The sequence below is a fragment of the Cataglyphis hispanica genome, chromosome 13, assembly GCF_021464435.1.
Source record: "Cataglyphis hispanica isolate Lineage 1 chromosome 13, ULB_Chis1_1.0, whole genome shotgun sequence".
In the NCBI taxonomy this organism is placed as follows: domain Eukaryota; kingdom Metazoa; phylum Arthropoda; class Insecta; order Hymenoptera; family Formicidae; genus Cataglyphis; species Cataglyphis hispanica.
Window position 1 is genome coordinate 2,258,992 of NC_065966.1, and position 27,838 is coordinate 2,286,829.

General features: G+C 33.4%; 5 protein-coding genes across 12 annotated transcripts; 1 reads left to right on the forward strand and 4 right to left on the reverse strand.

Annotated features, from left to right (window-relative positions):
* Positions 1 to 361: 361 nt before the first annotated feature.
* Positions 362 to 9,447, reverse strand: LOC126853903 (serine/threonine-protein phosphatase PP1-beta catalytic subunit). 3 transcript variants are annotated; one of them, XR_007688040.1, is made up of 7 exons: positions 9,299 to 9,446; positions 8,303 to 8,377; positions 3,956 to 4,443; positions 3,747 to 3,845; positions 3,423 to 3,662; positions 3,135 to 3,306; positions 362 to 2,687 (listed from the first exon to the last, which is right to left on the reverse strand). XR_007688040.1 is itself a non-coding variant. In XM_050600035.1 (6 exons), the coding sequence occupies exons 1-6, from the start codon at positions 9,348 to 9,350 to the stop codon at positions 3,199 to 3,201; spliced, it is 1,062 nt and encodes a 353-aa protein (XP_050455992.1). In that variant the 5' UTR covers positions 9,351 to 9,446; the 3' UTR covers positions 362 to 3,198. The 3 variants fall into 3 exon arrangements, 2 of the variants coding, with proteins under 2 accessions (XP_050455992.1, XP_050455993.1); XM_050600035.1 differs by having other exon boundaries at positions 362 to 3,306; XM_050600036.1 differs by lacking the exon at positions 8,303 to 8,377 and having other exon boundaries at positions 362 to 3,306; positions 9,299 to 9,447.
* On the reverse strand, positions 9,447 to 12,339 carry LOC126853904 (mortality factor 4-like protein 1). Of its 3 annotated transcripts, none has more exons than XM_050600038.1 (7): positions 11,714 to 12,339; positions 11,444 to 11,561; positions 11,004 to 11,312; positions 10,717 to 10,929; positions 10,448 to 10,617; positions 10,187 to 10,368; positions 9,447 to 9,586 (listed from the first exon to the last, which is right to left on the reverse strand). In XM_050600038.1, exons 1-6 carry the CDS (start codon positions 11,739 to 11,741, stop codon positions 10,196 to 10,198), a joined length of 1,011 nt encoding a protein of 336 aa, XP_050455995.1. In that variant the 5' UTR covers positions 11,742 to 12,339; the 3' UTR covers positions 9,447 to 9,586; positions 10,187 to 10,195. The 3 variants fall into 3 exon arrangements, with proteins under 3 accessions (XP_050455995.1, XP_050455997.1, XP_050455994.1); XM_050600040.1 differs by having other exon boundaries at positions 9,507 to 9,645; XM_050600037.1 differs by lacking the exon at positions 9,447 to 9,586 and having other exon boundaries at positions 9,844 to 10,368.
* Positions 12,340 to 12,385: 46 nt separating this feature from the next.
* LOC126853892 (putative uncharacterized protein DDB_G0282133) lies at positions 12,386 to 25,842 on the forward strand. 4 transcript variants are annotated; one of them, XR_007688039.1, is made up of 10 exons: positions 12,386 to 12,651; positions 16,543 to 16,637; positions 17,964 to 18,076; positions 18,175 to 18,273; positions 18,707 to 18,808; positions 20,019 to 20,192; positions 20,266 to 24,514; positions 24,581 to 24,892; positions 24,964 to 25,232; positions 25,586 to 25,842. XR_007688039.1 is itself a non-coding variant. In XM_050600008.1 (9 exons), the coding sequence occupies exons 3-9, from the start codon at positions 17,984 to 17,986 to the stop codon at positions 25,173 to 25,175; spliced, it is 5,241 nt and encodes a 1,746-aa protein (XP_050455965.1). In that variant the 5' UTR covers positions 12,386 to 12,651; positions 16,543 to 16,637; positions 17,964 to 17,983; the 3' UTR covers positions 25,176 to 25,559. The 4 variants fall into 4 exon arrangements, 3 of the variants coding, with proteins under 3 accessions (XP_050455965.1, XP_050455967.1, XP_050455966.1); XM_050600008.1 differs by lacking the exon at positions 25,586 to 25,842 and having other exon boundaries at positions 24,964 to 25,559; XM_050600010.1 differs by lacking the exons at positions 12,386 to 12,651; positions 16,543 to 16,637; positions 25,586 to 25,842 and adding an exon at positions 17,631 to 17,754 and having other exon boundaries at positions 24,964 to 25,559.
* Positions 13,163 to 16,008, reverse strand: LOC126853897 (venom carboxylesterase-6-like). Its single transcript, XM_050600020.1, has 8 exons — positions 15,750 to 16,008; positions 15,185 to 15,488; positions 14,785 to 14,982; positions 14,505 to 14,683; positions 14,203 to 14,371; positions 13,778 to 14,113; positions 13,537 to 13,663; positions 13,163 to 13,475 (listed from the first exon to the last, which is right to left on the reverse strand). Exons 1-8 carry the CDS (start codon positions 15,972 to 15,974, stop codon positions 13,277 to 13,279), a joined length of 1,737 nt encoding a protein of 578 aa, XP_050455977.1. The 5' UTR covers positions 15,975 to 16,008; the 3' UTR covers positions 13,163 to 13,276.
* Positions 25,695 to 27,655, reverse strand: LOC126853908 (nuclear protein 1). The gene is made up of 2 exons (XM_050600053.1): positions 27,309 to 27,655; positions 25,695 to 26,521 (listed from the first exon to the last, which is right to left on the reverse strand). The coding sequence occupies exon 1, from the start codon at positions 27,522 to 27,524 to the stop codon at positions 27,318 to 27,320; it is 207 nt and encodes a 68-aa protein (XP_050456010.1). The 5' UTR covers positions 27,525 to 27,655; the 3' UTR covers positions 25,695 to 26,521; positions 27,309 to 27,317.
* Positions 27,656 to 27,838: the final 183 nt, after the last annotated feature.

The window sequence follows — 27,838 nt, forward strand, 5'->3', positions numbered from 1 at the left end:
AATTATGACAAACTTTTCTTACGCTCCATAATTTAATCATTTTAAAAAACAAAATTCTTTAATAATTTCGATAAAAATAACATAATCAAAATATGCAATTTAATGTAGATTACTGAGATGTAAATATCTTGTGTTGATTATTTTCAAGTTAATAATGTCAAATCTAAATGTCTGAATGAAAGTGGAATTGTTATCAAACTTTACCATTGAAAAAATTAATATTCTTTTAAAAATCAAAAAGGAAAATATTATACACTCTTAGTACGATTAAAGATCTCGTTAAGCGCGATATATCCATTCCTCTTGCATACCTTCTTTTCGGAGAGTTGGGAGAGAGTTGTAGAATAAACTGGAAAAAAGGTTTGTACAACAATATGCATGTTTATTATCTGAAAGTTTTATATCTCTAGGATGCCATTGCATGGCGCGTTCTGTCGTTGGCAATTTCGAACGATGTAACAACCCTTGTGATAGTCGCAAACTTCTCTCACGAGAGAGTACGGCTCTCTCTTTTTCTTTCTTTCCTCTTTTTTTTAATTTATTTAATTTAAAGCATCGTCGAATCACACAATCGGCCAACTCTTTACAAATATAATATCTGTATATAATATATGAATCTCGGATAAAACGCATATCGAGAGGGATCACAACCGCTCCTTTGACAATAATTAATCTCCCTTTCTACCTTTTTTGTGGGGAGGAATGCAGGAGGAAAGAGGTGGCAAGGACATGATCGTTTCGTCGTCGGTGCGTTCCAGAACGTAACAAATTTGCATCGCGTCTCTTTCTTTCTCTCTCTCGTATGTTGAACAATAAACTATTATCTTTGTCTCGCTATCAATATATCCGATAACGCTAAATAACAATCAAATAATAAGTAACGATATGAATGCCAATCGTAGCGTCAAGAAGGACTCATTATGTTTGATTGATCTTTTAGATCGGGGTAAGCTCTCGGTATTCATATATGGTCTTATTTCGTGTTTCCAGATCATCCTTCTCGATCGTAACTGTTCGTACAACACGATTTCTCGTCAGTCTCTATTTGGGTTGTCGACAAATGCGCTTTATCGATGCTTCGTCGTAAATTTTGATAGAAAATTCATCATTTATATTTATAAATATTTTTGTGTGCCCTGATAACAAATATTAAATCTCTAGAAGACACAATTGCGCGCATTATTACGAAAGATATCCCCGATATGGATACAACCTCTATTACTATTTGACCAATCGCTGCTTCCGTAGAGTATTGTGAAAATTTCCTTTTTCGAAAAATGTTGCATGGACACATAATTTATATTCCTCTGTACATATTACAATACAATTTGTCATAATATTCGGCGATCCTTGTCAAAACACACGTTTTTCCAGAGGTGACTTTTGTCGCGCAAACAATTGCAAGCGATAATACAACGCCGACTATAAAACGAGAGTATAGCGAAGAATTAATGTTAATTTGCTAATTAGTAATTACTAAATTACTAAACAATAGCTTGCGGCGACTTCTGCAACAACGCAAATCCAGAGTTATGTGAACGATCGAAAAACATATAAACAACGATGTGCCATACAGAAATGTAAATATTATAAATGTTTAAATAAATGCATCAAATCACCTAAATGCAGATTGCCATCGTACGTCTCTCTGTTCAAAGAATAAATAAGCTTTAATCTAACACGTGAATATCCTACATCTAAATAATTGTAAATATATAGATATATCTCCTGTAAAACAAAAAATTTCAACTCATCGAAATAGAAAGTAATGATTCGCCTCTTGAAACACTATCACTGAAACTGTTTGCGCGATTCAAAGCAATCATTTTAACGATATTCGACAAATCTTTCATGAATCATATAACAAATATACATTCACTTTCTTCACAAGCATGAGAACCTCGCGAGTGAGATTGTGTCTAAACATGTTTTTCTTTTTTGTATATATGACGCGTCGTTCTTGTTTCTCTTTTATTAGCGATTCCCTTTCTTTTATCTGTCGAATAAAGATGTAATCATCAGAGAGAGCGTAGAGAAGCGTTGCTTTAAAAATATTGATTCTCTGTAATTCGTTTAAACAAATTAATTCGTCTACGTCATATCTCTGGAACGTGCAGTCATTACTATGCTTGGAATACTGCACCAAGATGATATAATTAAATTTATAATGGCTAATGCATTGGTGGTTTAAAAGAGAAAGGATAAATGGTCAAAAAAATATATATATGTATATATATCTATCTATATACACGCGCGCAGAATCTCTTGTGAAACGATGACATTTAAATATTAGCTGCGTTAAGCGCAGTATTGGTAAAAATAATATTAAAAAAAAATAAAAATAATATTAATATTAATAATATAATAAAAAATAACAGCAAGTCTCATAATTACACTCAACATCAACAGTGGAAGCAATAAATACAAATGTGAATTACGAAATGCTTTTTAAAGAGCGCTATCTTTACAAAGAATTCATTTCGTTTATGAAAGATATCATCGAATAATGTAATCGTCGCGAAAATTGGAGAGCGACCCTTCGTCAAATAGGATGATAATCAAAACTCATTTTTGCCGCCGATAATTTCTACCTCTTATTTCATTTTAATTAAAGAAGAGGTAAATTTTACATATTTTTACTTTGTTTTTATCAAATTGGGTTAGTTCTGTATTTCGATGTCTTCGTACTGAAACACGTGAAAAACAAAGACGAAATCAGATCTAATGATATCCGAGACGAGGTGCTCAGTATCTTGACAAGCATAAGCATCAACAATTTTCGCAAATCCATGTGTGACCATGTGTAAATCAATTAATGTATCTTTGTCCCATAACTCATCGCATTTAAATCCGCCCCGAGGTGCGTCATACATGTACATGTGTTGATAATCGCGTGCTAAATATAACATCTAAATCATCGGCGAATCATTGCGCGAACTTAAATACATCGAATAATGTTCTACATTTCACTTCCTTTCGCTCTCTCTCTCTCTCTCTTTCTTTCCTTTCACTTCTTTTTTTTCTCTTTTTTTTTCTTTTAACCCGATAATCGTGGGAAATAGATTCATACTAATGCACATAAGTGGTCGGCTAGAGTGATTAAGTAAGCTTTGACAAGCATAAAGCAGATTTACCTAGCATGATAGCCTCCATTAAGGATAATCGTGTTTGTTGCTGTGCAGGATCGGTTGAAGGCTGTCATTTCTTTTTCGCTGGATTCCTTTGTGGTGTAGATGGTCTACCTGTTTGACCTGTGTTCATTCCTCCATATTGATATTTAGCTTTCTTCTCTGACGGTTTCAAGATCTACAAAACAATGCGAAATACGATACAATAAATATGTTGTATTAATGATGTATTAGAACAGAAATCACATTAAAGACAGAAATAACGACGGAGATATGTATATATGTATAGATTACCTGAAAACTGCACATTAAGGTTTCGTCGACGCTCATCATACCGCCGGCATTATCGAATTCGCCACAATAGTTTGGTGCGGAAAATAGCGTGACGAGTTGTCGCTTGGCAAAGAATTCGTAACCGTCTTCGACCACCTGATGCGCTCTGCATATGAGATCCATATCGTGACGATTCAGGAACTTTGACACGACATCTGGACCGAATGTAAACGAGACTCCTCTGTCATTTTCGCCCCAACCCTAAAATAACAAATCATTATATAATAGTCTTTCTAGAATTAATTTAATAATCTCTTCACACACATAAGTTTCATTGCAATTCACCTGAACATCTTTATCAGGATCGGACCATAAGAGATCACAGAGGAGACCAGTATCAGGTACATCAGTCGGACGCATAATTCTTCTAATTTGCTCCATTCCCTGGAACACAGCAAAAAAAAGATATATGTATATATACTGTACATATCTAATTATCTTCTCTTCGTTTACAAATTGATAGATTATTAATTGTCCGTTGATTTGTTAATCACCTGCAGATCAGGACTGAGCCCGCCATGGCAGCAGAAGATCTTCTCGTCGATGATCGCGGCAATTGGCAAGCAGTTGAAGCAATCCGTGAAAGTCTTCCAGAGTTTGATGTTATACCGTCGCTTGCATTCATCGTAAAAGCCGTATATCCTGTTTATACTCGCGCACTCATGATTGCCGCGTAGCAAGAAGAAGTTTTCCGGGTACTTGATCTTATATGCCAGCAGCAGACATATCGTCTCCAGAGACTGCTTCCCTCGATCAACATAGTCGCCCAGAAACAAGTAGTTCGCCTCGGGCGGAAAACCGCCATATTCGAACAGCCGCAAAAGATCGGTGTACTGGCCGTGTATGTCACCGCAGATTTTAAGCGGTGCTTCCAGCTCCAGCAGGATTGGTTGCTGCAGGAAAATCTCCCGGGACTTGAGACAGAGGCCACGCACTTCAGCCTCCGTCATGATGACCGTCTTGCCCGGTCGACATCCTCTGACTGTGTGCCCAGAAATATTTAATTAATTAATTGCGTTAAATTCTTATACAAGATACCGAGACGACCACTCTTCATTAGTGCGGTGTATCATAATCTTGATATATATATATGTACTTGATATTTAAAATAAAATAAATCAAAACGCAAATGTATATACGACAAATTTATCGTCAATACGAGAGATTTTATGGTTAATTCCTTCAATCTTCTCTTAAACGCCTTTATGTCAAGATAGAAGTCTATCTTTACATATAAGAGCAGGCGATCTATCTCCGGAAAAAAATCGATAATGCCATTGTTACACGTATAATTAGTGTCGCTACTTAAACCGCATTACTTATACTGTCACGCGCGAATTACTCCTTCTGGAATTACTCGAGCGTGATACGCCAATATCATTATTTCCCGTCAATTTTCTTCATATGTTTGAGTTATTCATATTTCTCCTAATTGGCGCGCCATTACGCGCGCTTATGTAATTCCTTAGTTCAAAAAAAAAAAAGAAAAAAGGAAAAAAAAAAAAAAAAAAAAAAACACGACCGAGACTATCGATGTCATTCTTGTCGAGTCACTCACATTAATTTGTATCTTGAAATCAATAATGACGTCTAATAACGCATTCCATCTTTCTGTCCACCGCACTGATGAGAGACAAACGTCGAGATATATACAACGAGCATAACTCTACTTTGGGGCGTGGAAGATGAATCAAGTTTCTGCCGGTATCGACTGTCTCAATAAACAGGGGTGAGAGATACACGATTACAGTATTACAAGATTACGGTGAGGCCAGATCATCTTTGCCTATTCTCGAGCACTTTGCACATGGATCCACGCGGAACTTCCGGCGTGATCTACGGTGATATCGCATCGGCTATAATAGCGTCAAAGGTGTGAAATTACTGATAAGCTCGTTATAGGCAATAGGAATAATGTCGGGAGAAAGAATCTCTGACGGATTGTACACGAATGTAATGGAAACTTGGAATAATATTACTCGACTATAAATTCTGGATAGTGGTGCAACACTCTAGATTCAAGTTGGGTTTCCTAATCTTTACAATCTTTATCAAATTTAATATCATCTATATGAACACAATGCCACGTGAAAATGCATCAGTGAATAAATATTTATATACATCTATGATCATAAGATAACGTTATGTTTACGAAATTACCTGTTAGATAGTTATAAATTAAAGCAATAATTTATTAAAATTAGAAGGTAAAAAAAAGAGAGAATGTAATTTTTAAAATATTTAATCTTAAATAATTCTTTTTATTATAAACTTATCAATATATCAATAAATGTAATAAAGTTTAATATCTAAAATGTGAATAATACATCTTCATTTAATAAAAAAAGATGAGTTATATATAGAACTCGTTTTTCGCAGAGTAAAAATTCACTAGTGCATTTAATCTCGATTCTTCATAAACGTGTCGAATATGTATGAACGACGTTGCTCGACATCCCTAAAGCGTTAATAAGCGGTGCTCAAAGGCAGAGAGGTGATTTAACCGACATCCAGTGGAGATCATCCCTCTTTATGAAGCTATGGATATGTCGTCGGACTGTTTATTTATAGACATAAAGGGGAATATTCACGGTGCTGCGGCTGAACTGGGCCGATACTGGTTATTGGAAAACTGCATATTAGCAAGGTCACGGCGACCATAGAGCACAAATGCAGAGATTCCGCTATCTGCGGAGGGAAGGGTGAAGCTATTGTCAGACTTTGCTGCGACACATACACACGCACCATATGGATATATTCCAGACGAAAAGCTGGAAATGTCACTGCGCGGAGTCATCAAGTGCTAAAATAAACGCACCGAAATAAAAACAAATATCTTTAGAAATCTGAAACCGCTCGAATAGAGATGTATAAACATGCATAAGTATTTCATCACATACATAAAAATTCTAAGAATATATGAATTCGATTGTGTAAAAATTTATATTACATTTTTAATAGTTAATTATAAGTAGAAAACTATAGATAACTGGTTTTTTTTTCGATTTTTTTTTTTTTGAACAAATTGATCAAATATGATTAAAAAATTCTTTCTTTTATAGCGATAGTTCTTCTTAACTTATTTCGCATGTACTCGTGTAAATGTAATTTAAATCAAGACGATGTATTGATTTAATGATCCAATACATACTCGATATCCGATAGTTAAATCCGGCCTGTCGTATAAATTGCCGCTTTTGCAAAATGATGAAAAAAAAATGATAAATTAGAAATAACCTGTCCCTGAAGAGGTTAAAAATAATTGTAAGGTCTCGTTAATGGATGACTCTGGAGTGCGAACTTCGTATCGCTTCAGGGACACGCGACGAACGTAGTTATTAGCGTAATTTTCAGTATTAAATCATTACTCGATGTACGATAATATTTTGAAAACATAATAATGTAATAAAAATCAGAAAACTCGCTGATAAAATTTCCGTTATCACTTTTATATATCGCGTTTGCATCAAAGATAAGCTTCTTTGTGTGAATAGAAGAGACTAAGAATCTAAAATAATTCGTTCCTGAAGTAAATAAAAATAATTTGTCATTATCGCTGCGCGAACATTTAATTTTTCATTGGTAGAACTAATAAAAGAATGTATATTTCAATCTAAATGATATATAATTGTATTATATCGAAAAGCAATACGTAGATGCATTTTATAGATTATGATAAATTATGTATGCTGATAAGAGATATTGTTTTCAATTAAGAATATTTAACGTTTGAGCTAATTAAATCCATATCTGCAATGATAATTCGAAACACAATCAATTTAGCAAAATTTCTTGTTTTGAAAATTACGATTATTTTGACGGAATAAAAAAAGGCTTTATACTTGGATAAAAACATGGGAAGGAGATGTAATAATCAAATGCACGTGGCAAATCATATAATTAAACCGCGGATCGCATAAATACACATCTATTATACTAAAACGTGCTCTAAGCTAACATTTAAACTAACATTTCCAGCCAACAGCACTCGAGTTTAACGTGGCTAAAACATCTCAATCGAGAGGGTTACGTGCGTGAGAAAAGAGGGCGGAGAAAGAAAAACGATAAATCCTGAAATGTTGATGCGAAGTGCATCGACAGAAATTCAGAAATAACTTGAAATCGTTCGAAAAGAAATCTGTGGAGATACTTATATTCCGAAGTGGTAAAGATAAGTGGAGACGTGTAATTATCGTAATTTTAACACTAAGAGAAGTTTAACAGGATCGACGATTAAGAACGAGCAAGTGGAAAATAACGTCGCTAAAAAAAAAAAAAAACGTGCAAGATCGGCGATGCTTTAGTGAGCAAGAAAAATAAAGAATCGCAAATAAACGCGCGCGCGCGAGATCGACGAACAATGATGGCTATCGTATATCGAGACGCATTTAGCGCTAAACATGACTGTACTAGTCCATGTTTTTACATCATCATCGATTATTTCAATCTTTCGATTAAACTTTTGAAATATGACAGCCATTTTTCACAGCGACGCTATGTCCTCTAAACGTGTGTATGACGTCTTAAACGTAAATATAGACCAAAAGAGAAGACGAATCGATAAAACGCACGTTTTAGCGCCGAATGCGACTGTTACATTTTAGAGATGTTGCACCATTTAAACTGCATTCGTCTTGACGTTCAAGCTACAACATCAAGACGAACGCAGTCACGGGACGATAGTGTAATTATACCAATAGAGTCGGCAAGCCCTAAACAAACTAAACAAACGTGGAACGTATAGCTCTACGTGAAGGGGAGAGGGAGAGGCTTTGCTGTTTCCTGCTGTTTTTCTGTGGACGGTGGTGGTGACGATTATTGTTGTTGTAGTAGTTGCATACCGACGAAGTCCGACGAGAAAATATCTTTTAGCTTGGCTTTCTTCTGAAGAACCTGGTCTTTCTGCGTGTGGTATACTTTACCGCACAAGGGGGTTCCGCATTCGCGTAGCATGAGAGAGAACAAACAAAAAGAGATTTTGTTTTTTTTTCTGCGCCTAAAGAGAACATGAGGAGGATATATAAAAGATCGTGATCGCGCGGTGTATGGCGTAAAGCGGAGCTGATGCGAGGAGGGGAAACGAGGAGGGGAGGACGATTTCTTGAAATCGTGAGAGAGACGGAGATATACTGACAGGTATACTAACGTAAGAGAACGAATGTGAGTGAGATGGCGAAATAGAAAGATAGAGGGGAAGAGATAGAAAGCGAGAGAAGAGAGAATGAAAAAGAGGAGAGAGAGAGACAGAGAGAGAGAAATGAAAAGACAAAAATAAACGTAGGGGAACTCGGAACGAAAGAGAGAGATACGATGAACGGTCCCTTGAACTTTTCACGCGATTCATGTATCGCGGCGGCGATGACCGCGGCAATAAGAGCTACGACGGGGCGCACGGGTGGAGATCGATATCTCACCTGCGTTTTTTAATCCGATCGACCGAAGGGAAGTCGCGCAGCGAGACGCAGTCGAGAGAGACTCGCGCTCTTGCATACAGAGTCGATCAGATCGGACGAAGGACAATCTGCGACGTGAATCGGAGTGGAGCGAGATAGCGAACGTGTGTATACACACGTATTTACATACACAAGTGCGCGCGCGCGCGCACACACACCACACACACACACACACACATACACACACGGCGAAAACGCGAGCGCGCGCGTTCGAGGAAAACTTATGTATATACCCGCGGACTCGCGTCCGAATCCGGCGCGGATTCTCCTCGTCGCTGACGCGAATATACACGCGGCCGTAGATCGGCGGTAATCGCGGCGGGAAAGCCGCGGGATCGACCGCGTTTCTCGCACCGGCAGCCCCGTCGCAAGCAAATCACGTACCTTCCAATAATCTCTGTATCAAGTTGTCGATATTCAAGTCGACATCCGCCATTTTTTCCTGCCACTGACTGACTGGCCCGATGTTCGCGGACTGGCTCGTACTGTCTGCCTAGCGCGCGCATTTGCTCCGCAACATTGCGAACGTGAGATCCAACATCGATGCGTCTAGGTATACGTGCTGTTATCGACTGCTGGTTTGACGAGGCCGCAGACCGCAGAACCAGAATGGGAAGTGGTGGGAGAACCATCGACGCGGGGAGATCTATGCGTAGAGGGTGCACTCGTTTGCTGCAAATGTTTTCAAGCACGTGACCAATCAGAGCAAGGAAATCTTTGTCCCTTTTGTCCTGATTGGTCAATCGAGGACGATTCAAAACTTGTGTTGTCAAATATAAATATTCAATATCTATTTTTCTAGGAACAACATATCGCTAACTTTTTCTTAACGAAAATTGGCTATTAGGAAACTTTCGAAGGTCTAAAAATTTATCTAGGAGATAACATTTCTTCCATGGAGAGGAATGCAATGTATTGTTAAATAATGATTTCATGTTCGAATCAATAACATATATTTTGTTGGATTGTTAGATTTACTTGGTTTAATGTGACAATCTATTGTATCTAAATGTTGCTTTTTTTACTGCATTATACCTCATCTGTCTCATAAATATTGTTTAATTATTAAAATCTCTATTTCATGTTTATATTTTTGCTAATATAGGTAAAATTATGGCAGGCTGCTTTAAATCACAAAGTTATGATTGCACAATAAATAGAGTCAATTAATATTGTTACACATGTGTGTATGATTCCTATATAAAATATTCTACACAAGATTAAAATACATTGTTCCAAGTATAAATGAATTTGAGAAATAATTTTACGCACTTTGATGGTTTAACCATATTTTCGATGATAATCTGGTGGTGGATCTGTATAATCTTGTTGAAGATTGAAGAGTTCGGCATTATTTTTTTGCAAATATTGCAAGAAATCATGAAAATGCGACAGTAACAACTGTATGCTCCTTTCATCTAAAGGCGTGTATGATAGCATACCGCCGAGTCTCACTGTAAAGAAGATTTAAAATTATCATCTACGATAACAAAAAAAAAAGACAATAAAGATTTTGTGAAATGCAGGTTTTACCAAATAGTCTAAGTAAATGAAACGCTCCATACAACTGGCTCGGCAAAGTTTCCGGATTGTCATTCGTTATTTGTATAAATTGCGGGCGTTCCCATTTGTATAGCAATTGAAGTCCTAATGTAATATTAAAATATTCGCGAATACCTTTTGTTATTTCCAATGTACTTTCCCTAAAACAAAAAATATTAAGTTGATCATCTATTTATATATGCAATCTTAATTATAATCGCATATAGCATCTTTTATTGAAACTTTCAGTTGCATCATACCTAGTATCGTTTGTTTTTCCAGATGATTTCATTTCTACATAATCATCTAAAATTTTGTCAACTGTATTTTGTACAGGTAACGCAGGTAGCTTATGGTGTTTTAATATTACTTCAGATTCATCTATCAGCACAAACTTCAATTCTTCGGGTAATTTTATCTTAACTTCCACTTTAGTGAGATATTCTTCAGTTTCGCTAGATGGTTCTAGTCGACTGAAAGAGATCAGTCTGTTATAATCAATCATAATATATCATTATACAAAGATGTAAGATAGGAGATAACAAACCTCCGTTTCTTTCGAGTGGGTTCCGATGTGGACTCGTGAGAGGATGAAGCCGTCACCGTGCTATTAGTACCCTTGCTAAAACGACTTATACTTTTGTCAGATGTCGAAACAGGAGTGCTTGCTCTACTGTCTGTATCTTTCTCTCTACCACCTTCGCTCCTTCTCCCCTGTGCTTTAGTTGTTGTATTTCCTTTTTTATTCTTTTGTGCAGATTGTTGAGTTGAGTGTGCTCTTTGAACTTCTCTTTGTCTTTGTACATTTGCTTCATTATATTTGAGTACTCTGCTTTCCGGAACCCATTCATCCCAGCTATTTTTACAATATAAATTTATGATGGTTATTAATGGTAATAGGAATATATATTCTTAATCTATTAAGCCATATACATGCCTTGTATCAGCAAATAACATAGTTTATCTATTTACAAAAAGCTTACTTACTTCTTATTCCAGCCTGCATAATGAATAAAATATTTGATTTGCTTCTCCTTAGTAATGGAGGACTTCAAACATTTTGCTTCATAGATCAATGGCCCATGAAAGCATAGAACTTTTTCTCCTAAAAATGTTAAAGCCATTTAAAATATGTAAAATTAATGGCTTATCAATGGAAATACAAAAAAAGAAATTGAATGGCCATTCCTTTAAATCAATTTACTAAATGCTATAAGTGCTTTATTAAGAAAAAAAAAAAAAAAAACGAGATTATACCTTCTTGAAATTTACATTTCGGCGGCATTTTCGTATCTCGAGCAGTGCTTATTTTTATTATTCTATCCTGCTTTCTTGACAATTGTATGATAAGTCAGACAATAAGCAATGACAAAAAATGATTAACTTCTTTCACGGTCACTTCCAGAGCAACATTCGCCTTCGATTTTCACTTTGACAGTTATGTCAGGTTAGGTCGCAACCTTACTCAACTACATTCGTAAAAGTAGCTTCAAATAGTAATTTAATCAGCATTATTGAAAAATAAATTACATGGCTACATAATTCTGTCCTCTAATAATAGATATACGGCAATGGGACAATCGGTAGGTACAGGCATACGAAAAATACCGGAATGGCGTTAGAGAGAGAGAGAGAGAGAGAGAGAGAGAGAGAGAGAGAAAGGAGAAAGAGAGAGAGAGAGAAAGCAAAAATCTATATATAATATATTGATACTAGAATATATATACACACTGATGCCAACGGTAGAACAAGAATGCGCGTCGGTTATCTTCGGCATTATTCGGCTGCGATCGACTATAGCTGCGCAGACCAGCTGCGCAAACCAGCCGCGCAACAATGAGACAATTGGTCTGTTCGTTTTAGCTGAACTGGCTGCACTAATTCAGAGTTTATCTTTTTCTCTCCATTTCAGAAAGAAAAAGATAAACTCTGAACTAGTGCAGCCAGTTCAGTTAAAACGAACAGACCTAATGAGAGCGAGGATGACTGACACGGTTGAAGAACTATAATCATAACTGATGCGACACGTGATATTAGTAAATGTTTCGATGCCTCTTTTCTTATCGTGAATAAATGTTTACTTTTGCGATAAACAATTTCTGATAACAATAGAGTTCGCGGTTATAAATCTATGAGAATGACCATTCTCTATTCAGAGAATTCCACATATTATCGAGGAGGAGTAGCTGATAAAGGTTAGTAAACATACATTATATATTATGTACTTAAATGCATGTATTATGATATAACGATAAAAAAGAATAAGAAGAAATTATGTTGTTTAAACATCAGTTACTTCGTAAATTATTACGAAATTAAATATCAAAAAAAAAAATTTCATTAAATCACAAGCTATATATTATATAACAAATTTATAATTTTAACAAATTATTAATTGTATATCTTAATTGCTAATTTCTTTTGCTAGTTTCTTATGAGTTTGTTGAATTATATTTTACATCTTTTTAAACGATACATTACTTACATAATTGTTTTCAATTGAGGCATTTTGTTTCGTTAAACAATTATTTAAGATTGGAACATTAAGTATTGATTTCAATAAATATCAGATTAAGAGAGGGACTACAAAAATCAGTATGATTGATAGCTATGACATTGTTATAAATGATGTGATAAATTCTAAAGTTACGATTTTTATGATTCATTAGTTGAATATCGATCTTAAAGTAAAATGAAAAAGTGATCTGTCTTGAAAAGAGTTTTGGCTTTATATACAAAATTAATTAGCATTATTTTTTAATAAAATTACTTAATTGCATAGAGTTTAGATGAAAAGCTCGAGTTTTCTCATAGAATCATTCAAAGCTCTTCTTTGCTATTTTTTAATGTGGATGTTAATATGTTCTCTTTGAACTTAATTGAATTCCAGAATTCTTTCTCTCCAAAATTAGCATTGCTGTCCATGTTAATCTTAGTAGGGCTAGCAATATGCAGATAATGAAGTTCCTTCTTTGAAGGATCTAATTTCGGCCATTCTACATTGTCTATTTTTGCAATTCTGAAAAAATTTCAACAATGAAAATTGATATGTGCATGATATGCAGATATTTCGCACTTACCCATCTGTGGCGAAAGATACCCAAAAGTCGATTAAGTGTTTCTGCATATCGCGATCCTGTTGCGTTTTTGTTGGATCCATCCAGGGAGTATCTAATACATACAATACGTCATCGGCATGGGAGACCCCTAAATAAAAAACATAAAATATTACATTTATAAAACTCTTCTTTTTTGAATTGTAAATATATCTTTCTTTTTATATGCGAATTTCCAGAACAATAATTTTCATGATAGACTCACCGTAATTTTCAGTGGTACCACTCATGGAATCGCTTAAACTTTGCTTTCCTCTGTACGTGAAATAATAATACCAAACTGGATTCTGATTTACTTTAGCTTGCATTCGCGCAGCTTTTTCGCTATCGGCCACAAAGAAACGATCACTCGCCATTTGTACTAGTTGTCTTGTAGTTGTTCGGTCTATTGGTTTTGTACCCAAATAATGCTTCTTAATGAGACGACCAGTTTCGACTTGCTTCTCTTTAGGGATAGTATAGTTAAAATCTAGGAAATGCGGACTGAGAAGATCCCAGTTGTCGTTCAGTTGTTTCAGAATTTTATCGTCAGCTATAAATTCTACAATAATAAATATAATAATATTTATATAATATATAAAAGTTTGTATTTGAAAACATTGTACTAATGATCTTGCATGTTATCTTTACCGGCCACAGGATAGAGGCCCTCTTCGCTCGTTACTCCTGTAATCCAAGGTACATCGTGTACGTCACCACTATTTACGATTTCAACTGGTGTCCTGTCGATGAAAGGCGCATCATCGCCGGCTTTTTCGGATACCGGCCCGAAAGGGGTAAAAGGATTGTAGAGGAATGGCTAAAACCATAGGACAGATATCAAAATTTTCTTCTTTCTATATTGAAAGAAAATCGCGTTTCTTTTTTCAAAATTATGGAATATTGAAAGAAAATCATGTTTTTTTTTTCCAAAATTATGAAACAAAATTTACCATAAATTCACTTGTAGCTTGTACGATCGCGCGAGCCGGTCGATATCTTAAGCAACGTATCATATCTCTAGAGGTAGTTGTGGGACACCCCATCAAAGCACTCAGTTTTTTAGTCTTCTCTAGAGCATTCTCAGTTTGTGTCCAACAATCGAATGCTGTACCACTGAACGATATTCCTCCTATATGATAAAATGAAAAGTATGATATAATCATATAAGCCATAAATGATTTAATTGCTGTAAACATATCGTGTTTGCTACGTGCTATCGAGTAAAAATACCTCGGAAGAGTCCCGCGCTCATTTGCGATAAATAATGATAATGCACACTTGCACCACCGGCACTCAAACCAACCAAGGTCACTCTGTTTGGATCGCCACCGAACCACTCGATATTTTCGGATACCCAGCGAAGGGCCATATTTTGATCCTTTAGACCCATGTTGCCAGGAATCACTTCGTCTTCCGTGCTGAGAAAACCTAATATTTTTTATGATTTAAGACAAAAAATTAGAAACATGAGAAGACAAACAAAACGAGTTTTAAAACAAAAATTTTCTATCATTTGCATTTTAACATCTGGACAAATAGATTTTAATATGCGGAAATATTGTATATATATTTTTTTTAATAAGAAATGTTGAGATGATTCCATATTACATTGTATGATGATATTACATACCCATCGATCCTAGCCGATAGTTAATCGTGACGAATATGACGTCGCTATCCATCAAATACTTGGCGTTATATAACATACCGCTACCAAATTGAAAAGCACCACCATGGATCCAAAACAATACCGGCATAGAAATATTATTTTCCGCCTTCTCCCGTACTGGAACGTAGATATTTAAATACAAGCAATCTTCGGCACCCTCAACCTTTTCTGTAGGATCTTGAGGCTGTTGGGAATATTGAATACACGGAGAACCGAACTTCGTAGCTGATAATTCGCCGATCCATGCTGGTATTTGTCGAGGAGACTGAAAGAAAAAAACGATAAGAGAAAATACTCTAAATTACTCTTAACATTTTTTATGAACATTTAATAAGGGAAAAATAAAAATTGTTTTCAAATCACAAAAAACAATTAATGGAATATTCAACATGTTTGATCAAATATAAAATTATGAGTATCTATTGTGTCACGATTGTGTCCCATTTTATTTTATGGAATATCATTTCAAGATACAATTGCAAAAAACGTTGAAATCGAGAATTATTATCAGATTATATGCGTGTACCTTGAATCTTAATTTTCCAATAGGTGGCAAGGCATAAGGAATCCCTTCGTACGCTTCGTACTTTCTGCCATTCTGTGATATCTTATAATAACCCTTTAGTCCTCCTAAGGGAATCTTGACTCTTGGAGCTGCCTCATCTGAATTGGCTAATACAGCGAAACTTAAATAAAGCAGAACGATGGATAGTTTTATTAACATGGTTTTCAGTAGCGTGCTATCTTTCATACAAATCACTGTGAACTGGCACTTCTCCGGCGCCAGTTATTTATATTATATTCAGTAATCAACGTCTCTCATCTCTACATACACAACTCATACGTTCATGTTATGTACAGGAATTAGATAAGCGACTAAAAGAGGAGAAACCAATGTCAATTTGATAGCGTAAAGTTATATATATGAAAACGACTCTATTTCATGCTATTAATATCGCCTATGTTTCAAATTATAATAATTAATATCTGTTTTTGAAAAAAAAAAATCAGATCAGATTGATAATAAAAATTTATAACAATCTATTTTTTGAAAGAACATTCTCGTTATAAGATGTATTTTCTGCTCAACTTTTATTGTTTTGATGAATAGAACATGTAGAAATAAATGCTGAATTATAAAAGAAAGATTAAATAAATTTAAAAATAAAATAAATAAATTTATTACAGAAAGATAAACTAAATTTAAAACATATAACATACAATCTTTTAACATTTTGTTATATATAACTTTTTACTTGGTTATCAAACAAGATGAAATAAATTTTAACTAAACCTAATAAATTTGAATTATTTTTTAGGCAGTATTGAAAATACACGCAGTGATCTCGAAACTATGATGAATTAAGAATTTGCAATCTAAATTCTTCCAACAAGACGAAACTTGATAATACACGTATGTATATGTTTATTATTTACACTCAGTTTATATCGCTTCGTATTATTTCGTTTCTTACACTATATTTGAGCATAGTTTGTCGTTATGTAATTCTGTTTACGCATGCAAAGATGACCAATTGAATCATGTTTAATAAACCGTTCATAAAACACATAAATGCATATCTAAAGGAGTGAAAATAAGAGAATTTTTACTATTACATTGGTTCGTACAGTTTTTTAAGCCTTTATTTAGAAATTACATCTTATATGTCATTTATTTTTGCAATGAACGATATATTTCTAATGTATGGATCAGCTACTTTCAGTTTAAAAGAGAATTGTTTAATAATAAATAAATATTGCATTTAGCACGAACAAAAAGATGATAAGGGCAATCTCACGGAAATTTTGTCGCGAAATGTATGATTGCGAAAATATTAGCACTGTATTTCGGAGATAATACAGCTTGCATGAAAGATATAATGTCATTTTCTTATTTTTGCATTTTTTACTGCATTTATTACTGCATTTCTGCCGATGTATTCAATCACTTATAAATTTTTTTTATTCTTATCATGTACTATTTATGACATGATATCTATGAACTATAAACGTTATTTAATTTAATAAACACTTAGAGATTATTTTTGAATTATCATCTTATCAAGTATGATTTTTTCTTTTTATCTTCTGTATGATTTTCAACATATTCTGATAAAATAACAAGACAAATTTGTGATGTTAAATTTGTTAATTTGTTAATAATAGAAATATCCTTAATTTATTAAGGACATACACGTATGCTTTGTATGTATCAGCAAATAATGTATTTTTTTTTTTTTTTGTAAATACTTTTTTTTATTTATTTACTTTTATTTATTTATTCTTATTCCAGTGTGCATAATGAATGAAATATTTTGCTGCATTCGGAGAGATGCTATTAGCGTTTTATCTTTATTATTGAAAGTTGAACAAAAGGACAGAGCACATAACGCTAAAAGCGTACTCCTCGATCGCAGCCATGTGTGTATGTGTGGGACAATGTATGGCATGTTGTATGTATAGCGGGATTGGATTGGCGGGAAGAATCACATTCGACTGTACGATCAGTCAATCGTTTAGAAAATGTCAATGTAAAATGTTTTGTGTTAACATTAATTATTTTGTATTATTATTTATAACGAATTTATAACGAATTTACGTTGATGATATACTTCTACGCGTTCATGAGCACGTTTATCTAATAAATTCATGAACTTCAGAATTAATTCGCGATAGAGGTTATGTCACATAAATATTGTTTCGATATACATTCTTATTGTAAGTAAATGTTTATTATTAGAATAAACAGTTTCGATAACGATGGAGTTCGTAGCCACACAAATCTTTGAAGATGACGATTTTTCACCTACTCAGAAAATTCCTGATACTATTGAAGAGGAAGAGCCAGTATTGGTTAGTAAGCATATATTTAAATGCATTTTTTCTCTAGCTGTTGTTTCTCTAATTGTTTCTGATAAAATATTTTATATATGTTAAAATAATTACTTTAGGTTGGAACATTAAGTATCAATTCCAATGAATATCAGATTAAAAGAGGGATTACACAAATCGGTAGATTTTATGGTTGCGACATTGTTATAAATGATGTGGTAAGTTTTATATCTTTCATGATTCTTATTAATTAAATGTTGTTTTAAAAATAAAAATAAAAGTTATGCTTTGAAAAAAATTTTGGATTTATATACAAGTTAGATAGCATTATTTTTTAATAAAAGTTAATTGCAGAGTTCAGACAAAAAGATCAAGTTTTTTTGCAGAATAATTCAAAGCTCTTGTTTGCTATTTTTTAATGTGGATGTCATTGTATTTTCTTTGAACTTATATTATTTCCTGAATTTTCATCGTTTTGTTAGAACGCGAAGAAATAAATGTTGAATTTATAAAAGAAAAATTGAAATAAATTTGAAACATATAACATATAATCTTTTAACATTTCATATGTATAACTTTTTATTTGGTTACCAGACAAGCTAAAATAAATCTTAACTAAACCTAATGTTGAATTTGAATTTTTTTTTTTAGACAGTATCGAAAATACACGCAGTGATTGAAGCTATGATAAATCAAGGATCAAGAACTTGGATTTCTGATCTAAATTCTTCCAACAAGACGAAACTTGATAATGTAATTAATACTATATATCTTCATTACTTATATACTCAGTTTATATTGCATTGTATCTTCTCGCTTCTTATGCTATATTTGAGCACAGTTTGTTATGTAATCCTGTATGCAAATGTCCAATTGATAGAATCAATAATAGATCGTTTATTAAGCATGTAAATACATATCTAAATATTTGTCCCTGTTATCGAGAGTATAACAGAGTGAAAATAAGAAAATATTACGGTTACATTTGTTTGTGCAGTCTTGAAAAGTTTTATTTAGAGATTATATCTAATAATATCTATTAATTACATTTTATAATAATATCATTTACGTTTTTGCGCTATACTTGAAATGTATGGACCAGTTACTTTCCAGAGAAATAACCTTTAACATATATACATTAGCTCATAAATAATTAGAAGATGATAAGGGTAATCAAGCGGAAATGCTATAACATGCAATTTTCATGATATATGATTACAAAAACAACTGTGTTTCAGAGATATACTCTGTTAATGCATCTTGCATGATAGACTTAATATTATTTCAAACTGCATTTTTTGAATATGCATTCAGCAATTATATATATATATATATATATATATATATATATATATATATATATATATATATATCTATATAATTTTTTTCTAATTATGTGTTTATAATATGATACCTATGGTAAATTCTATTTAATTTGACAAACACTTATAGATTATTTTTAAATTTATAAATATGATCTTTTTTTTCTTTTTATCTTTTTGCTGCATGTTTCTCAGCATGTTTTGATATATAAAAATAAATTTAATTTAAAATAGCCAATTCCAATGCTATGTATATATATGCTTGTTCTATATGACATTTGTGTATTAAACTGACGAAATCAAAATTTATTAATAATTTAAAATCGATTTAATCATTTAAGATAATATTAACGCAAATATTATGCTGCGAAAACTCTTGAGATCAAAAGTCAAATTGTATAAAATTTTATATTTTTATTATATTTTATTATGTTTTATTATGTTATCTTTGTATTTAAAAAATATATTTTTATTATATAAATCATCTCATCAACTATCATATGTGCTTTCTAAATTAAAACTGGAGGACAAATTATAGAAACCAACTCTCAAATCGCGATTAAAAATAGATCAAAACTAAGAATTTTGACTAAGAATTTTAATCTTAATCATAGTTGCATTCTTTCTTCTTTTTTTAACAGGAAATATTGCTACCTAAACGTTTATATGAACTCAAGGATGGAAATATTATTAAATTTGGTAGAGTGCACGCGATTTATCGCGCATATCGTCCGAAGGTGATACCAGAAACACCTGCGCCATCGCAAAAAAGAATTACGAGTACAATAATCCCGAGCACTCCGGATTCATCTCTCGTAAGTATTTTGTGCATACAATTAATCTCTGATATGACATTTGTATATTAATGTACCTTTTTAATATTTGTAGAATAATTTATCCAATGATGATGGATCCGTTATCCTTGGAACACAAAGAGACGAACAAAACGGTGTCTTTCGGCGTCCGTTGAGTCCACAACAACACCAGTCCGCAAGCATCGGTAAAAAAAATATTTTTCTCGCATCTTCCAGCAAGAGCAATGATTTACAAAGTGCCACTATATTACCTGCATCCAATATTAATATTAGCGAAAACCGAGAACCTAGTAGTATATTTGATATAGAAACACAGAAATTCGAAGGACATGAAATGATAACATCAAATTCTATTCATGATATAGAAACGCAAATATTTTCCAAAGATGGGTCTACATATTCTATTCAAGCAAATACTAAAATTAACAAACAGCTAGAATCAAAGCTAAATGTTCAAGATGAAGTAACTAGCACCTCTGTGACAGATATTCATGATATGGAAACGCAAAATTATATTAACGAACTGGAGACTCAAAAGAGCGAGGACAATATTCAGAATGTAATACTGAAGAGGTTTACAACAGATATTCATAATGCGGAAACGCAAAATTATATTGATGGTACTAGCAAAAATGATTGCAATACGAAAAAATCCAAAATTGATAAGAATAAAAATCAAAAAAAAGTTTTAGATCAAGTTGAATGCAATATTAACGATTCAGAAACACTAAAATTTGATAATAAAGATATTGCAGAAGACTTATCCAATATAGAAACTCAAATGGATAATAATGTAAATGATATCAGTAATGATCGAGTTAATATGGATAAAGATGTAGCAAACATTACTAAAAATGGAATTAATGATGATAATGAAAAAGTTAAAGATAACACAATTGAAACTATTAAAACCAAAATCAATTATGATAATGTTGCACAATCGCCAAATTCCAGATCTAGTAGCCCAGGATCTTTGAATTTATCATCACCGGGAGTCGATAAAGATTGCGTTTCTTCATTACATAGTGACCATTTGCTCGAATCATCAGATTTATTAGAATACTTTGGCGAGGGCATTGATAAAGATTATCGGGAAGAAATACAAGCGTCTAATACATCTACACCAAAATCGCATATGAAAACATCATCGGAAAGAGATAACAATGCCGGAAATATGTCGAACAATGATGAAAACAGTATTTTCGACGTTCCCACTCAACGCCTTTGTGATTTTGAATCAAGGAAATCAGACGAAATCAATGAGAAAAATATACACAAGCTTTCGAAGAAAAAGAATGGATCAAAGGAAACCATCAATAATGATCCAGAAATGAATTCAGAGGAATTCGTTAAAAAGCAGCGCAAATCTTTAAACATTTCGGATAAGTCTTGCAATGACAATATAGATAATAGAAATGATCCAGGCACGAGTATTGAATCTGAAGACATATTTGATGCACTAACGCAATCGAATAGTTTTGCAGTTAAGGATACATCTAATTCATCAGGCAGCAACCATTTATCGAAAATCAATGAAACTGACGCTGTTGTTGATGATATGGCGCCGACACAGATTATAAGCAACAATGACACACATGATCAAGACAATTTGGTAAATAAATCTTTGGCAGATATCAATGATATTAATAATGCAATCGAAGAGGGACGAACGAAACATACTGGCCGCTATCAGAAGAAAGCTATCAGATCTTTTCAAACAGATGCAGATGACAGTCTGGAACAAAAACTTAATGAAATGTTTGAAAATGTTAATAGCAGCATTCATGAGCCACCACATCTATCGACTCAGGCTCTCGAAGATATTCTAGAATCATCGCAGAGTGATAACGAATTATCTGTCAACAAACACACTGTAAACGAAAGCTCGCGTACAGATAACGTATTGCAAACGCAGTTAAAAAAAAAAAATTGCACACCTTGCAATCAATCTCCGTGTGATATACCAGATACCGAAGCGAATAACATAAACAATGTGGAGATTGATTTGCAAACTTCAGATACTCATTTTTCTACTCTTACAAGACAGAAAAGAAATATTTCGAGAGAGACACAGAAGAGAGAGAAAGAGCTCGTAGATTCTATGCTCCAGAATATAACTTCTTCTCGTCAAGACTCTAATATATCACGAATATCTAAAGTAAATGAAAAAGTTGATGATAATACAATTACAAAATTTAATAAAGAAGATAAAAAGACTTCAAAAAATGAAACTAATATAATGACAGATAGTTTAAATAACGATAACATAACCGAAACTACCTCAAATAACAGGAACAATGAAAATAATCTTCGACTTTCGATGAAAAGAAAATATGGAGCTGCGTCGGAAACAGGTAACAAACAAATTTTGAAAAATGATCCTAACAAAGTCGAAGTCGATAATGTAGAAAAGGACTCGGGGAGTGAATCCAATGTTTGTGCACCTTGTGCATCAAGAGATGCAGAACGTGCACAAACGTCGGATATATCATATGAGAGCGACGATGACATTTTAACACGTTTACCAGCGGTTAAAATATCGGGGACGCTCTCAAATCCAGCGAGTCCTTCCGCATCATCGACGTCGACTATTTGTAACGAAAAGCTCAAAAGAATAAAAGGTAGAAATAAAAAAATTATACGAAATAAATTACGCAAGCAAAGTGCTGAGGACGCTGAAAAGAACGGAAGCTCGAATCAAAAGCACGATAAAACGACAATTTCATTAGTTGATAATATGCCCGATTTAAATGTGAAAACTAATAAAATGACGAAACATGTATTGGAAGAAGTCGATACTTCTGATGATTCTGACACTGAAATGAAAACTAAACGATTCAAGCAAATGGCAGACAGAATAATGTTAAATAATAGGGACGATTATCCGAAACGCGGTAAAAAAAACGTACGAAATACGTTCAACAAAAAGGAAAGTGCGCCCAACCTATTATCTAATTTATCGAATAATCTGAAATTAGGTACTGACGATGAATTGAAAATTTCTACGCATACAACTTCAAGTTCAAGAATCACGCGACATTCCAGTAAACAAAATGGCGCGACTTCGGATGTATCGCGCAAAGAAGCCCGCGTGGAAAATGAGACCTACGATAAATCTACGAAGCCAGAAACGAGATCTATCGTCAGGAAAAAAAGAACAGTGAATTCGATTGAAAATGATGTCAAGGAAACGAATTCGAGGAAACGTAAAGCACATCAAGTCATCGAGGCACGTCCGATTCTTATGCGGGCTCGAAGAAACACAGTAAAAACAGATGTTGACAGGCAATCTCCAATTCTTGATAACTTTATTAAAATTAACTCACGCGAAAATTTCCCGGTGATTGGAAATACGAAGTATTCCCGAGATAATAAAACAGTACCTGAAACTATATTAGGCGAAAGTCAAAAAACCTTAGATTTAAAAACAGATGAGAATATCGATTCTGGAAGATCTAATATTAAACGAAGCAAACGTAAAATTAATGATGATCAAACTGCAATGAATGCTGATGTAACTGCGAATAAAAGTAGTGTTAACAATGAACAAGTCCAAGTGCAACAAAGACAGATGAATCTATCACAAGACAAAGTTTTAAAGGTCGTAATTAGTCCCATAAGATCTGTAATAAATTCTATAGAAGACGAATCACAAGAAGTGGAAATGATCACAGGAAAAAATCTGAGTAATGTGCAGGACAAAAATTTATCGATTAGAGAAACTAATACTGCAAAGATGTTTCAAAGGAAATCAAGGATGAGAAGCAGGAAACAACTCAACATAGATACCGAAACAGATTCAGTTTTCACTGAGAGCAATACATCATTTTTCATAGATGATTCTAATACACAATCTGATGATTCCATACTGAAAATTAAAATTCGCAAGAGATTTACTAAAAGTTCCACAGGAGAAACACATGCTCTGGAAAAAAAGGAAACATTTAAAAAGCCTATTAGTGTCAACCAGAATTCTGCAAGTTCAAGCTTTGATTCCTCCACAGAAGATACAATCAATGAAAGCAGTCAAAATAGTAATACAGAAAATGATACTTCGTCAAGTTCTAGATCTTCAAGATCAAAAATGGCAAGTATCAGAAAGAACGAAAAGATTAAAGTAACTCGAAGTATGCGTAAAATCAATGACAGTACTTCTTCAACGATAAATATAAGTACAGAAATTACTCCTCTCCCATCAACGCCTTTAACCAGAATGCGTCGGAGTTCATCTGTTTTTAGTTATTCCACACCATCCACTGCGAGACACAGAGTTTTGTTTACAGGTACAACAGAGGACTATAGCAATATCGTTAAAACATTAGGTGAGTAATAAATTAAAAAGTATTAAAAAATTTACAATTTTATTAACAATTGTCTTTATTTTACAGGTGGAAACAAAGTGGAAGATCCAGCAAAGTGCAGCATTTTGGTTACTGACAAAGTTCGCAGAACGTATAAATTTTTATGTGCGCTAGCGAAAGGTATACCTATAGTGACCATAAATTGGTTAAAAGACAGTGAATCAGCAACTCGATTTTTGGATTGGGAAAATTACATACTAAAAGATCCTGTTGCCGAAGCCAAATTCGGCTTTAGATTGAGAAAAAGTCTTGATAAGGCTAAGGAACAAAGATTACTAGATGGCTATACTGTTATATTGACATCAAATATTGCGCCCCCACCAATAGAAGAATTAAAAGGCAAGTTAAAACATATTTTTATATTGTTATAAAAAGATGCAGCAGATTTGCAATGAGACATTATATTGCAGACATGATAACGTCTTGCGGAGGAAAAGCTTTATTACGTCCACCAAATAAATGGCCTGAAAAAGCGGTAATAGTATCCCGTGAAGAAGATTTGTCAAATGCGAAAAAATTTCTCGTAAAGGCACCAAAGACTGTTACTATACAATCCACGGAATTTATTCTGACTGGTATTTTAAAGCAAGAAACGGATTTTGATAAATATAGAATAATGTGATTACCAGTGAACCCTTCCCCTCCTTTAATAAGAACTATTAATGCTGTCAATATTTAGGTATCTAAATATTTTTGTTACTAATTATATTATATTATATTATATTATATTATTATATTAATTGTTTAAAAATTAGTATGTATAAACAAACACAACGCTATATGCTGTCACATTCCCAGTAAACAAAAGTTGATACAATTATTTTAATTTTTTTATTAATTATTAAATTATAACTTTAAAATTTTAAAATTTACTTATAAATAAAAATTGGTGCAATTGCTTTAAATTTTTATTTTTTTTTTAAACTTGCAAATGTGTTTTATTAATAGTTCTATTAATTGAACAAATCTTGATAAGAATCAACATTAATCATAATTGTATAATAATGATTGATATATTTAATTTAAAAATAGAATGAAAGCAGAATTGTGATATGTAATAACAAAAGTCTTATTAATAAGAGAAGAAAATACAGGATATGAGATGTTCTTATTCTGACAATGAACAAGAAATAAAAATGCATTTTTATTAGCTATAAATCTTTATTTCATAGTTTTTTTTTTCAATACAATTATATTTTGATGTTTATATCAAAACAATAGATGATTTCTTTGTCGCAAAAACTTGAGATATATCTGGCAATTCTATTGATGTTTATCATCAATCACAATATGCGAGAGATTTGAGTCCTAATTAAACATTAAATATCGTGTATTCTTACGAGTTGATTGAAGCTTATCAACTCGATCTTCTTTAAGTGTGTGTTTTCTGCAATACGTTACGATACGACAATTGTCGCCCGTTATAAGAACAAATGATAACAAAGATGTTATCCTGATCAGCGGTAATTCTTATACACGGAGTACGAAAACTCATACATAAAGAAAACTACTCTAGTTAACGATTTAATGATTTATTCAATTAAATCTAATGATTATAGGAATAGAAAAAAGCAGGTTTAATCATAGCTTATATTAATAAATTAATCTAATAGCACACATGAAAATTAACACAATATCATCGTACTATGTTATATAAAAAGAAAGTCACGTGATTTTCAGGTTCAACATAAGCAATAATTGAAGTACGATGTTATTTAATATTCTTATTAATAACATGGGAATCCGTACCTCTAATATATAAATGAAGATGGACGAAGCATGATCTATCGTGCTCCGATCTTACGTTTTGAAAATTACGTAAGAATCTACTGTTAAATGCAATTTCTCGATAGTACAACGCATATACATATTCCTTTCTTATCCCGGTCGTCTTAGGCGTTAGGTAAAGTCCTATGAGATGAGATCCAACTTGACAATATCTGCCGCGAAGATAGGAACGTGCGTAATCTGAAATTGCGAAGATTGGGTAAAGAAAGCAATGTAAAAAAATATCGGGAACATACAATGGGGTAATAATGATTTCATTGTTTTGAAAATATTTTCAGAAATAATCGTATAATATCGCGAAACGCGTATTTACGCAATGTGAATGTACTAGCTAAGGAAAAAAATATATAAGTGTGTATATATATGTGTATCGTATGAGTCAGCGAGATAATGGGTATCGATAACGAAAAGTAAGACGCAATACCGCGAATCAGCACGTATGATAATCTACAATGGAAAAACACGATACAAAGTATCACGTTAATCGAAATTTGAGTTACAAAATTTTTAAAAACCGCTGAGAAATCAAGGTACGATTTCAACAAGCAATTACGAATCTCGTATGAAACAAAAAGGAATAAACATAATTAAATATGACCAAGAAATTGCGATATTATTTTGATTATTTTCCATTATTATACTTTTCCTTCGAGAATACATGAATTTAAATCGGCACAGAGACTATTGTTAAAAATAAATTTTATGCATAAAAAAAAATTCAATAAAAGGAATAATTTAAAAATTTATTAATATTGATTAAGAGATTGATAAAGAGATGAATGTGTGTGTTTCGGATTATTCAATTTCTTTCTTTGTAGGAGATAACACAAGGATTGCGTCATTCTTGCTCGAGACAAAGCAAGTAAATTGATTGTATTGTTGAGAAAAATGCGAAGGAAAAAATATTCGGACGAGGCCAACGACGGAATAAGACTTAAAAAGTGAAACGTAACGTCAAATGCCTCACCTTCGCAGATTACTCCTTGCTCTTGCCGGTCCGTTTGTTATGCTCGGTATTCATCAGTTTGGTAAGGATCTTTCTGGAATGGCCGCTCGGGTCGAAGTGATTGGTATGTGTGACGGCCTCGCGTTTGCTCCTTTGCTTACCGCCGTGTGCAGTAAAGATGTGCTTGTCGTAATCGTAGTTGAAGTGCTCGTACTCGTCGAAATATGCCTCGGACATAGCTCTTGCTATCTTTGGGGACGCTTGTGAAAAATAGGTCGCCGCGCGACAATGCAAAGCAAAAATGATCAACGTTAGATAACCACCTTCCACCAAAGGGGATCGACTCGACACTGATTATACCGCGTTCGTCGCACCGGATTTATATACGTCACGGAGTTTGCACGGTCGCGCGTGCGTGGAGCATCCAGTGGCCGCCAGAGAGCCGGTTTCATTGCCGCGACTTGAACGATTCAACTCTGATATGTGTCTCCGAAAATATACTTTTGTTTATAAATTTATTAAGAATTTATTTCTCTCAATCTTTTAATTTT